The sequence below is a fragment of the Centropristis striata genome, chromosome 4 (genome assembly GCF_030273125.1).
Source record: "Centropristis striata isolate RG_2023a ecotype Rhode Island chromosome 4, C.striata_1.0, whole genome shotgun sequence".
Classification (NCBI taxonomy): domain Eukaryota; kingdom Metazoa; phylum Chordata; class Actinopteri; order Perciformes; family Serranidae; genus Centropristis; species Centropristis striata.
The window spans coordinates 32,348,705-32,362,719 of NC_081520.1; the positions used below are offsets into that span (position 1 = coordinate 32,348,705).

A 14,015-nucleotide genomic window follows, 5' to 3' on the forward strand; every position below is an offset into this window, starting at 1 on the left:
ATCCTCTTCTTTTATTGGACTGTTTATTTGAGCAGACAGTTGCGTACCGCACTGTTACATAAAATAATTGGCTGTAACCTCATGGCCAGTGGTTTGTTACGCCTGAATGCAACCAATTATAAGTTATCCTGAGTGGATGTCTCCTCAGTGGAATCAATTTTGTGCTGTTAAAGTAATTCAAGGACATTTAAAGCTTCTAAATGAGCTAGCCACTGACTCTTGCCACAGTGTGAGTGTTCCAACTTGTCAATCATGGACGAGAATAGTGGAAATATACAGTGTGAAGATGCCACTGAAGCATTATTTTATGGGATTAAAACACTGACATAAATTGCGCACTCGTAATGAGACTTACGCACGCGCGAATCAAACATCCGTGCGCACATATTGTTTTTTCGAGCGCTTTGAAATCACTCGCCAGCTATTTTGTAGTACAGAGTGCAAATCGTGTTTTCCTCCTCGCAGGCTGCAATATTGCTCTAGGGAGCAGAGATGCAGGATACAAAATAGCTCGCGAGTGAAAGCGCTCGAAAAAACAATATGTGCGCGCGGATGTTTGATTTGCGCGCGCATAGGTCTCATTACGAGTGCGCGATTTACGTCAGTGTTCTAATCCCATATTATTTCTTCTTACCACATACACAAACTGCTTGTACTTAACATACAGTTCTGGATTCTGGTCATCGATATTAATCAACATGTTCTACCGGGGTACTTTGAGTACAGGAAACTAAAGTGTTTTGAAAATATAGATTTAAATCTAAAACTGGAACTTTACAGTGGTATGAAGAAGTAGGCAGGTGCAAAAAAACACCTACCCCTAAAAAAATTCTAATAAAAGGTTTCTGTTTTTTGTAGGATTAGATGTCCTTAATAACATACTAAAAGTTTACCAAAATCCGACCACTAGAAAGGTGTCATTTTCAAGATGGGCTAGAAGCCACCAACACTAGGCAAAACCATACGAGAAAGGAGAAATATGCGTTTACTTAAGGGAAATTCCACTAATTTTTTTGCATAAATTTGCTTGTAACCAATTGCTTTAATATATATTTGTACTTGTAATCACCTATCTATCATGCAAATATGCTAATTAGAAAATTGCATGACCAAAACACGTATCAGCCACCAGTTTACTAGTCTAAGAGGAATACAAATCTTCAGGCGGCTTAGGACCAGATTTCAGAAGAACAAAAGCACCAAGTTTTTCACCATAGGTTTTACTTTTAATGGGAGCCACTTCATCAAGATTGCGGATTGGAAATGGCCGCCATATAAAATCTATGAGAACCAATATATCTTCCAAGCCACTTAGATGGTCCATTTTGGTGTCAAAATCTACATTTTCTGGGTCAAGGAATAATTTAAAGCTATTGAGACTATCACTAGATGATTATTTGATCAAATATATATGTTCATTTTGGACATGTATTTACGTAATTTCTAACTCAGTTCCTAAGTGGTCGGACATATATTAATATAGGTATATACAGTGCATGAATTCTGAAAAATAAATAACATGCATACATTTAAATGAACTAATTAGATTCACTTGTGTTACATTTACAACTACAAAGATCTTTGCAATTCCAGTGTGCCTATAGTTATAGTCTATAATATATATAGTTGTATTCTATAATTTTGACCTGTGGTTTCTTCAGACCTTCAGACACAATATTATGTGTCTAAATGCAGCTTAGATAGTCATTTTTTGCCTGTGTGTGTTTCAGATGGCTACAACCCAAAACGCCGTAACCACCGCTCCTTGTTGCTGTGCCTGTTGATGACATCGTGCGACCTGTCGGACCAAACCAAGGGCTGGAAAACCACGCGCAAGATTGCTGTCAGTTCACAGTATACACTAATGTTGATACTTTATATTATAACTTTAGATATGCTCCCATAAATTTAGCAAAATGTGATGTTTTTAATACACGGTTAATTGCAAACGTAAGACTGTATGAAAAAAGTGGAAGCTGAAACATAGAGCCAATGTCTAAGTTAAGCCTGCATTCTCTCTAATGGCCAGCAGGGGGGCAACTCCACTGGCTGAAAAAGAAATCAGATTGTGTAAAAGTCTACTTCTACTTCTCACTTGATTTATTACATCAGTGAACATTTTCCTAATGGGTTTATAATGTCAATCATTAGTTTGAGTCTGCTTCACCCCAGCATGATGTTCATTTTGTAATATATGGTGTCACTTAGAGTAAAATAGACAATAAAGCAGGGCAGAGATGTCTTGCATAGAGGATAGAGGCTTAGCAATGTGTATCCATGGCATTATGTGTATTTAAACAGTCGTAATCTCATTTTTGGTTTACCTTGAATAATGGAAGCTAGTTTTGTTATCATCACTTTATATGCCGTAGCCAGGAGCCAGGTGCAGTCAGATTATCCGTATCGGTCAGTGTGCATAGTGTCCCCGCGTTCTCAGTCAGATCCACCCGCTCATGCAAAAGACCAAGATAACGACAGCCAAAATGCAAAACGGGAGCACAAACCAATGGGTGATGTCACGGTGACCACATTCACTTTACAGTTCATGGCTGCTACACGAAACATCACCACATTAAAAAATATTAGGTTTTAGTCGGTGAATAACAAACAATGTATGAATCAGCACACAGATATTTAGGTCATATGCCCTTGAACTGCCTTGTATGGGGTCTGTGTTATGCTGTTTGACTAATATACTGTAGTCTATACACTACTCATGTAAATGTGTCTCAGTGTTAATCCAATTATCCTTGTAATGTGAGCAATTATTAACATTAACATTTTTGTAATTAGTGGAGCACAGGTTTCACACTGCTTTGTCATTTCAAAACAGGGTGTTGCAAGTCAAACAAAAACAAAAAGATTTGATATGATGCAGTTTCATACAGTTTATATACAGTCATTGTTCACTGATGACATATTCCCAATGACAATACAGTAAAACTGAACCCTTTCAAGGACAATAAAGATTACAAAATGCTTTGCAGTACAGTTGGAAACCACCTCTCAGTCTACACTCCATTATTTTCTATTCTGTGAATACTGCACTCTATTTTAGGATTATGTTTAATCTTGGTCTGCCCCCTTTTCAACACCAAACCGCTGACCCTTGTCCTCAATCCTGCACCCTAAATCTCCAAACACCTACAGCAAATAATCCGCACTCCCAAAACTGAAAACACATTTCTGTTTAATTCAGGGTCTGGCTTGTATTGTGTTCAGATGATACATTATTTTGTCATGGGCCAGAAATGAATTGGGATTAATAAAAAAAAACGGCAATCACGCCAAATATTAAAGTCTAAATAAGGGAAATTACATTTTATATTATATTACAACAATATTGTGATAACGGATAGTCAAATTACTGAGAAATTCTCTCCAAAATCTGAATATCCAGACAGGTTTGCATAGGGCTGGGCGATATGGACCAAAAGTCATATCCCCATATATTTAGGCTGAATATTGATATACGATATATATCCCGATATTTTAGCGCAAAGTGAGAGCATGTCACAAGTAGTTTTATTGATACTGTTTATTTAAGTGAACATAAATACTGTTCAACAACAGGAGTACCTTTAAAAAAAATCAAAGCTCCATAAAGTGCACATTTAAATAAAAAAAAGATCCTAAATAAAAATAGCCTATAATAAAATAGGCCAGTCTTTTTCTGAAATAAATATATTTATATAAGAAAAGATTAATGAACATTACATAAGAACTAAATATGACAAGCCCTAGTAAGGGCAGCATTTATATATACAGAAAGAAAAAAAATTGAACTATATCAATATATGCGAGATATATATATATATATATATATATATATATATATATATCCAAACCCTAGGTTTGCATCAAATAGATGCAATATTCTACACTTATGCTCTTTTAAACATTAACTAAAAATTCAAACATCTAAACTAAAACTCAACCCCCAAGTGATGAATATTACAGATGATATTTTCTGCTTTACTGTGAGACATTAAATGAATAAATGAGCTGTAATCTAAGTGGAACCTAATCAGTGTCATTATGAATATGAAGTCATACAAACAGTAACGATGTCTGCCTGTTTGTGTCCACAGGAGCTGATTTATAAAGAGTTCTTCTCTCAAGGAGATCTGGTATGTGTCAGAGTACGCTGGCTGTTAAATGGCATGTGAAATGATTTAATAAGTGGCTGAAGTGTGTGATATTTTACACGACAGAAAGCTCATTACTCACGTCTGTGTGTGTGTGTGTGTGTGTGTGTGTGTGTGTGTGTGTGTGTGTGTGTGTGTGTGTGTGTGTGTGTGTGTGTGTGCGTGTGTATGCAGGAAAAAGCCATGGGGAACAGACCCAGTGAGATGATGGACAGAGAGAAAGCGTACATCCCAGAACTACAGATAAGCTTCATGGAACATATCGCCATGCCCATTTACAAGTGCGTACGAAGAGTTTAAACATCACATCCTCTTTACCCCAACCCCTTTAATCACTTTGTCTCAGAGTCGAGACTGATCCTTGTCCCTGCATTACAAGTGTTGAACACAAAGAGAGATCTCCTATCTACAGTCATGGAAAAAAAATATTAGACCACCCTTGTTTTCTTCAATGCATTTGTTCATTTAAAGGTATAACTAAAAGTACATTTAACTCACTGTTTGCTACTCTACCAACATCAAACAGTTAGCAGCAAGTTGGTGAACACAGTGGAGCATTTAGCAGCCAGACATTTCACTCAGGAGCTTAAAGAGAGTGAATATTAGACTTTAGACATTAGATATTCAGTCAGGCGGGCAGAAGCATGGCTCCATATTAATGATAACGTCACTCACCGTCTACTCAATATGTAAATAAGCAATTTATTTCTAACATATTCACCATATCAAATCTGTAAGGTAATATGTCCATGTTGTGTTTACAATCGGGCTGGCTATTGGTTCTTGATACCTTTAAGTCAGGGGTGAGCAATTCGTTTTCCCAAAGGGCCACATGAGATACTGCGAAGTTGCAGAGGACCGGAGCAATACTCAGAACAAAAGTCTGCTCAATATTAATCTCATCGCTTTATAAAATGATGTAAATTATCTGGTTTTGAGCTGCTTCTGGTAAGAATACATGTTGTAAGTTATGTTAGAAGTAAAAAATAGTAAAAACTCCAATTATTATCTCACTTTTCCATTTATTTTAAACACAATATACATTCAAACCACAAAAACTATATAGAGCATGTATGTTATGCAGTAAACCTGCAATTTATTAACTTTATGCAAAAAGCAATAAGTGTTTTTCATCAAGGTAACAAGGTATCGTATTTCTGTGCAGGTGCGTATGCATGCACACACACACTTAAATCACTTTCAAAATAAAAGCACTGCAGTTGTATTGATTTCTAGTTTCTGGGTAAGCTCACACGGGCTGAACAGGGACAGCCAAAGGGCCGGATGTGGATACCGGTTTAAGGTATCATCCGTCCCAGTTAAATTATGATCGCCATTATTAATCTGCATAAAGTGGAGTGTATGTTCTTTTCACAGTAATATATATATTTCCCATCCCAGTACAAAGTCGAAACTTTTCCAGGCAAACCAGACCTGCATTCAATCCTTTTACTACCCAGATCTAAAAAAACAAACAGTAGTGGTATGGTTTTGCTCAAAGCCGATCATATAAGTGACGTGCTGAGATGCCACCAAAACATTTGGAAGTTTGGCTACAATTAACGCCTGTGACTTCTCATAAAAATAATAAAAATAAAGGCAGTGTTGGTATTTTCCATTCACATGGTGGGTATTAAATGATGTAGAAAACTAAAAGGTTGCAAATTACGTAGTTTGGTATTGATTACACTTTAAGCGTATTGGTAATGCCTGGTACAACTAAAGGTACATTTGTTTGGATAAATATAATGATAACAACAAAAATAGCTCATAAGAGTGTCGGATTTGCTATTGATTTTCCGCTTGTCTTGCCTATGATTTGAAATATTTATTCCCTATTTTCTTTTCCTACTACTATCCTACTTTCTATCTTTTTTCATCATCTGATCACATTCTCGTCAAGTGTGTTGGAGTAAACAGACTTTGAGTGCTTTTGGGGTTGAATTAGTTTACATTTTATATTGATGCTACAAGATCCAAAGCTCAACATCTGGGAGATGAAAGCCGCTCCCGGACAAGATTTTGGACTGTGAAGTCATGGAAAAAATTATTAGACCACCCTTGTTTTCTTCAATGAATTGTTCAATTTAATGCCTGGTACAACTAAAGGTACATTTGTATGAAAAAAATATAATGATAACAACAAAAATAGCTGATAAGAGTTTAATTTAAGAGCTGATATCTAGAGATTTTCCATGTTTTTTCTTGATCATTATCAAAATCATGATCAAGAAAACCATGGAAAATGTCTAGATATCAGCTCTTAAGTTAAACTCTTACGAGTTATTTTTGTTGTTATCATTATATTTGTCCAAACAAATGTACCTTTTGTTGTACCATTAAAATTAACAAGAAATTGAAGAAAACAATGGTCTATTAATTTTTTCCATGACTGTAATAACTTATATTCACCTTTTTTTGGGACTCTAAAAATGTGGGCAAATTCTCAGGCTCAAAATGAAAAACGCCACATGGAAGCCTCAGCCTCACTTCATTAAGTATCACAACATTTTGTAATTCAAGTGCCACCACTGCTCTCTGTCCTTTCAGGCTCTTATCTGAACTGTTTCCTGGGGCCACTGAGCTGTACGAGAGAGTGGCGGCAAATCGGGAGCAGTGGACCAAAGTGTCCCACAAGTTCACCATCCGTGGGTTGCCTAGCAACAACAGCCTAGACTTCCTGGACCAGGAATACGAGCTGCTGCAGTCCCAGGGGGCATTCGGGAGCGACGACCACTGCCTCAACGGTTGCCTTGATGATGCGGAGGGAGGAAGGGGTCAGTGACAACAGCGGGCTGCTGACGGTTTCTTGAAGTTTTCTGAGGGCCAATAAGAGGCTGAGGATACCTTTTTTTAGCGGCCTGAGAGGGAGGGGTCTCTCTGCTGTCAATCACTTAGATGCTTAGCAGGCCATGCAGAACGGACAGGACAAAGTTTCAAACTAATTCAATCAGACAGATGATTTGAAACGAGTGGATCCACCTGAGCCGGTTCAGTGATTAAGATGCCACATATTGCTTGTGTCTCCAGTTCAGGAAAGCAGAAGGCGGCGGGTGACTTTTATCTTTTTTCAGCAGCTACACTGGAAAAATAAGTTTTTAACCACAAGTCACAAGTTCATTCATACAGTACTGATCCTGATTACGATTGTAAAAACACACACTGACACACATATGTACATGCGCATACTGTTTTAGACACACAACGGAGAAAAAAAAAACAATTCTTATGGGAAAAGACTACTTCAACATGTAACAGTGAGATAAAGTGCTATACTTTCTGTAAAATGTTTCATAAAAAGCTTATGTTGATTTCAACGGCTCCGCTTTGTTCACACACAAGCAGCTGCCACAGTCCCTCACCTGATGCTTATGAATGCATGCTGTATGGACACCTCATGTATTATTCCTTTTTCTCTTCGTCAGTGTTGATTTCTCCATGGTTAAGAAATTAATGCACTCCAGTTTTATACCATCCAAACAGATTTTTTGTATTCAGCTCCTCAAAATATATTTAACTCATCACCGTGGCGTCGTACAAGGGAGATTTATTAGCTACACGGCATTACAACCCCTCATGATTCACTTTCTCTACCTTTTGGGGTGGTTTAAGGGACAAATTGACAATCACTGATTAACGACAGAGTCACAGATCCCTGGCCATAACACCCCATGCATAAATCATTACAAAACACACACCATGTGCATATTAACTGCATTAAATATGCATCTAAACCTCAAACAAAGGCCTAAAACACACCCTCAGTTTATTTTCATGCCATTCGTCCCACCTCTCCTTTTTACCGTTAGTTTAGTTTACCAATTTCCTCATTAACCACCTATAGAGAGCAACCGAAGCCCTTTAAAAGATCCATCTCATCTGTCAGTGTAAATGTACCAGAGTAGAGCGTGTTACACGGAGTGTGTCATCGAGTGTGTCATATGGATCTGCCTTATTGCGCATCTTTGCTGCCTTTCTTAGAGCTTTTAATATATGAAAAATTGAAATAAAGAGTCTGTTTAGTATGTATGTTGTATATTTGTTATAGACATAGTTTGAGTATCAATGTGGTGAATGAATGATCACAATGCTCAAAAGACGTATATTTGTGAAATACCTGTGTGAAGACCTCAGATGTCACTTCTTACTGTTTTAAGTTATATAAATAAATAAATATATATATACATACATATATATATATACATATATATATATATACATATATATATATATATATATATATACAACCACCAGTGGATATTAGGCAGATACAACAGCAGTTTTTTTTTCAGTGCTCCCAGAAATAGTTTTAATAAAGAAGGAACTAGAGATGTAGCCATCATAGAAATTACTCTGTCCTGAAAGCATCAACAGTTCTCAATTGCTGCATCCCAAAGGAAGTGAAAATTAGTTCTCAGATTGTGCCTCGATAAAAATAAAGAATAAAAAAAAGAGGGTGGGGGGGGGCATGGGTTTTTTGTTACAATATGCCATATTCAGTTTCACCTTAAAATGTTTAAAATAGGAAATGCTGCAGAGTTCGAACAGTTAAATGAGGAGAAACTTCTGTAATGGACTCCGCTCCTGTACGTAGGCTGAGTGTAGGTGTGGAGGGGTGAGAGTGAGTGAGCAAATGAGTGGATGGACGAGTGGGTGTGTAGATGATAGAGAGAGAGAAAGAGAAAAGAGAGAAAGGACTGGAGGTAGATGAGATCAAGAGAGAGTGGGAATGTTTAGTGTAACTAGTTTTTACAAAGTTAATAATGATGCAGGCGCAAAACCTCAAGTGATCTTGCAAGGGTGTCTTCAGTCGATAATGCTAATGAAGGTAGATAAAAGCAAAAATATTAATCAATCATAGGATTTAAATATATATTTTTTCTTGAAAGGGTCTCATGAGGGTGCATTAGGGAGGAAGGTTAATTGGTTACAAAGTGGTTTGATGTATGTGTTATACCTACATTGGGATATGCATCAGCGTGACTAGAAGGAATCGTTTGATCTGCCTTGGTCTGCTTCATGGACTGAATATTTTTTAAATTTCTTCAAGGGCGTACAGATGTGTTTGTAGAATCTCTCTCTCTCTCTCTCTCTCTCTCTCTCTCTCTCCGTCTCTCTCTCTCTCTCTCTCTCTGACGTGGTTTCCCCACTTTTAAACACACTGTTTCATACGTACCTGCCTTTTTCATGTGCAATATGAAGTGTCTGCCTCTGTGACGTTGCATAGATTCCTATGTAAATACCTATGCCTCTTGTTAAATTATTATAAGGTCTGAGTTTCCAAAGGCATTTAAGTGTTAGATCATGTATTCATTGAGAAAAAAAAATTAAAATGCCTGTGGCAATTTTAATCCTAAAATCCTTTTTGAGAGTCCAGACATCAGACAGTTTTCTATACAGAGTGTGTATCTGTCCCTTTATGTTTGTTTCAGAGAGTCAGGGCTTAATGTGCCAAGCAAACATTGTCTACTTACTGGCCAAGCTGCAAAAAAGAAAAAAGAAAAACAGGCATACCTTCAATTATTTTTTGTTCTCTAATGTTGGAGGGAAATTTAGGGCTTTATTTGCATAAATCTTTTTCTGATACATCACGACCTGGTCTGAATTTGCGGCTCATCCAGGAAGTATGAACCTAACCAATCTCTTTCCCATCATCACAGAGCAGCGGGACTCTAACCTGTGATGTAACTTCATCGTAATGATCACCTGTGACATAATTGTTAAAAGTGGCAAAAATATAATTGCTGTAAATATCAAAGTTTTAAAAAGAAAATGTTACTTGATTGTCTGTCATTATTACAATGGGAAGTATTTCAATTCTGTAATGTATTTAAAGTGGTTGCATCTTGTTCTCTTCTTTTTTTTTTCATGCCATTTTTGAACAACCCCGAGCTTAGAATTTTAGACTGAGGAGATGAAAGAAAAGCATATGTGTATTTAGGTTATGCATATGATATTCTACGACGAATAGGAAACCCAAATTAATCTGAAATGTATACATGATGCTTATACTGAGGACTAAATCCAGTCATCTGTTAATTATTTGTTTTGTTGAGTTCTGAGTGCTGGTGGTCTTGTTCTTCCTCAGATGTAATGAACAAGGACATTTTTGACAAGAAGACAAATGGATGAAATTTTGAGATTTTTTTTTTTCTTTCTTGGAATAAATCTGGTGAAAGGCTTCTTGGTTGCTGTCTCTCTGAGCGTGCACACAAACACACACACAACACATACTGGTACATCTAAAAAAATTAGAATATCATGAAAAAGTTCAATATTTTTTGGCAATCATTTCAGAAAGTGAAATACATTATATAGATTCATTACGCGGAGAGTGAAATATTTCAAGCCTGTTTTTCTTGTAATTTTGATGATTCTGGTTTAGAGATAATGAAAACCCAAAACTCAGTGTCTCAGGAAATTAGAATATTGTGAAAAAGTTTAATATGTGAGTCCACAGTCAGTGGTGATTTGGGGCCATGTCCTCTGCTGGTGTTGGTCCACTGTGTTTTCTGAAGTCCACAGTCAACATAGCAGCCATCTAGCAGGACATTTTAGAGCTCTTCGTGCTTCCACAAGCTCTTTGGAGATGCTGATTTCATTTTCCAGCAGGACTTGGCACCTGCCCACACTGGCAAAGGTACCAAAAGCTGGTTCAGTGACCATGGTGTTACTGGGCTGGACTGGCCAGCAAACTGGGCTGACCTGAACCCCATAGGAGTCTATGGGCTGTTGTCAAGAGGAAGGTGAGAGACACCAGATGACCTGAAGGATGCTATAAAAGCAACATGGTGCTGTAGGCTGATCTCCTCCATGCCACCAAGTATTAATTCAGTAATTCATGCAAAAGGAGCCCAACCAAGTATTGAGAGTATAGAAATGAAGATACATTTCAGAATCCTGACATTTGTGTTTAGAATGCCCTTTTTTATTGATCTTATGTAAAATTCAAATTTTCTGAGACACTGAGTTTTGTGTTTTCATTATCTCTAAGATAGAATTATCAAAATTACAAGAAATACAGGCTTGAAATATTTCACTCTATGTGCACTGAATCTATATAATATACAAGTTTCACTTTCTGAAATTATTGACTTTTTCACAATATTCAAATTTTTTTAGATGAACCTGTACTGTAGCTTCACCATACTCTTCACCATGAAAGTGTTGCACTCAGGTGACATTAGGACTCTGCAACACTGATTTAGTCATCACAGTGGCATCTCTGTTGATCCTGCCGGCCCATCCCACATACTGTATAAGCACGGCCAGATTAACACACTGGGGCCCTGGGGGCAAAAATGTCCACTACTACTACTACTACTACTACAGTCCCCTACTCACTCCTCCCCCCAACAAACAGAGAAATCTCCTCTCCATATTCTGCATTTAGTGGAAATAAAATGATCATAATTTGTTCATACAGTTAAGTTTTTCTTAGGATCAGGCTCTAGTATCGCCCACAATATATTTCTGCCCACAGAAATTTAGCATGAATACGCATCACTTACGAATTTAACACAGGTCTCTTCATAGGGTTTCAAACTGATGTTATGCCTAGGATGATGCCTATATATGTATTTAATCAAGTTTACCCAATTAAAATGTGACTGCCTTGCAAGAAACAAAGCTTTTGGAATTGAAAGCATAAAATGTGGCATCTACAATAAAATCTGATTGATGGTATTCCAGTTTCTAAGAGAACCTTACAGAGAAATCTCTGTTGGAGTAATTTTTGATTATTGAATTTGAGATGAGGGACATAAAGCGCATATCTATCCATCCTTCCATTTTCCTCCGCTTATCCGGGACCGGGTCGTGGGGGCAGCAGCTAAGCAGGGCATTCCAGGCGCCCCTCTCCCCAGCCACAACGTCCAGCTCCTCCTGGGGGACCCCGAGGCGTTCCCAGGCCAGGAGAGAGATATAATCCCTCCACCGTGTTCTGGGTCTTCTCCGGGGCCTCCTACCAGTTGGACGTGCCCGGAACACCTCTAACGGGAGGCGCCCAGGAGGATCAGATAACCAAACCACTTCAGCTGACTCTTTTGGACGTGAAGGAGCAGCGACTCTACTCTGAGCTCCCTCCTGATGTCTGAGCTCCTCACCCTATCTCTAAGGCTGAGCCCAGCCACCCTAGGGAGGAAGCTCATTTCAGCCGCTTGTATCCGTGATCTCGTTCTTTCAGTCACTACCCAAATCTCGTGGCCATAGGTGAGGGTTGGAACATAGATGGACCGGTAAATTGAGAGCTTTACCTTCAGGCTCAGCTCCTTCTTCACCATGACGGTCCGGTACAACGCCCGCAACACTGCTGACGCCGCACCAAGCCGCCTGTCCATTACACACTCCGTTCTACCCTCACTCGTGAACAAGACCCCGAGATACTTGAACTCCTTCACTTGAGGCAGTACAGCAGTTGCAGTTTTGAATAAAATAAATAAAATGCTAACATAACAATTCAGGTCAGACTTAAACATTTTAATAGGAATTAAACTGTAGGCTAAATCAGCAGTTAATTTGGAACATGAGTCTGAAAAATCAGGCACCAAGTAGTTTTATATAATAAATGTATGTTTTGCTATAATTAATTATTATTGTTTTCCACCACAGAATCCTGGGAGTGCTTGTTTTATCAGGGACAGTAAATTACTTAGGCCTACTTAACATACATAAAAAATGTCAATTTTGTTGTTTCTTTGGGTCTATTTTTATTCATGTGTTGGCTAAAAGATGGCACAAAATGTTAAATTTTGATTCGTTATTGTCTCGTGTTCATTCAAAAAATATTTTTGGGGTCCCCCAGAGAAAACGGCCCCTGAGCAACTGCTTATACAGTCATGGAAAAAAATATTAGACCATTTTTTCTTCAATTCTCTTGTTCATTTTAATGCCTGGTACAACTAAATGCACATTTGTTTGACAACTATAATGATAACAACAAAAATACCTCAAAAGGTTTAATTTAAGAGATGATACCTAGCCATCTTCCATGGTTTTCTTCATAATGATTTTGTTTATTATCGAGAAAACCATGGAAAATGGCAAGATATCAGCTCTTAAATTAAACTCTTATCATTATATTTGTATATTTATCCAAACAAATGTACCTTTAGTTGTACCAGGCATTAAAATGAACAAGAAATTGAAGAAAAAAGGGTGGTCTAATATTTTTTTCCATGACTGGATGCTTAATGAGCAGAGCTGGCTCAGCATAAATACAGTAGAGAATAATCAATTATAGAATAAATCTAACATCATTACTTCCTGCTTAACTGTCTATAATGCATGTGTGGTGATGTGAGTTATCATAACATACAGGTCGTCACCCTGTTAAAATAATCGCCAAACTCATTTTTTCAAGTTTTGCAGGAAATACAAAAAAGTTCACCAAAAGTGTAACATATGACATTTATTGATAATTTCACTCAAAAAGGATGTAACAAAGGATGGCTATTGCCATAGTAATAACACTGTGTGTAAATTATGTAACTTAAGATAAATAAATGACTTAGACAATTTTTGAACATGCCTTTGTTACTTAAGCAAGATATGGTAACGTAATGGTAAGGTGTCTACATAAAAGTGACATGAGCGTGTCATAAACATGACATGACAAGTATCATGAACATGAATGTTACTTAAAGTGTCATTAATGTTCATGACACATCCCATGTCATGTTTATGACACGCTCACGTCACTCTTATGTAGACACCTTCAAAATAAAGTGTTACCATATCTTGCTTAAGTCACAAAGGCATGTTCAAAAAATTGCCTAAGTCACATTTTATTTTGACTTAGGCATAATAAATCCACTTAAGTCACACACTTGACATAGGCCATTATCTTAAATGGATAAAATCTCATGA

General features: G+C 37.4%; 1 protein-coding gene across 3 annotated transcripts in view; it reads left to right on the forward strand.

The window, feature by feature from the left end:
- LOC131970546 (cGMP-dependent 3',5'-cyclic phosphodiesterase) overlaps positions 1-10,331 on the forward strand; it is a 223,692-nt gene extending 213,361 nt beyond the window's left edge. For all 3 annotated transcript variants that reach the window (XM_059331965.1, XM_059331967.1, XM_059331966.1), the window contains exons 28-31: positions 1,731-1,843; positions 4,092-4,130; positions 4,323-4,429; positions 6,699-10,331. In XM_059331965.1, coding sequence (XP_059187948.1) covers positions 1,731-1,843; positions 4,092-4,130; positions 4,323-4,429; positions 6,699-6,933 — 494 coding nt within the window. In that variant the 3' untranslated portion in view covers positions 6,934-10,331. The remainder of the gene's footprint in view (positions 1-1,730; positions 1,844-4,091; positions 4,131-4,322; positions 4,430-6,698) is intronic.
- The last annotated feature ends 3,684 nt before the right edge of the window (positions 10,332-14,015 follow it).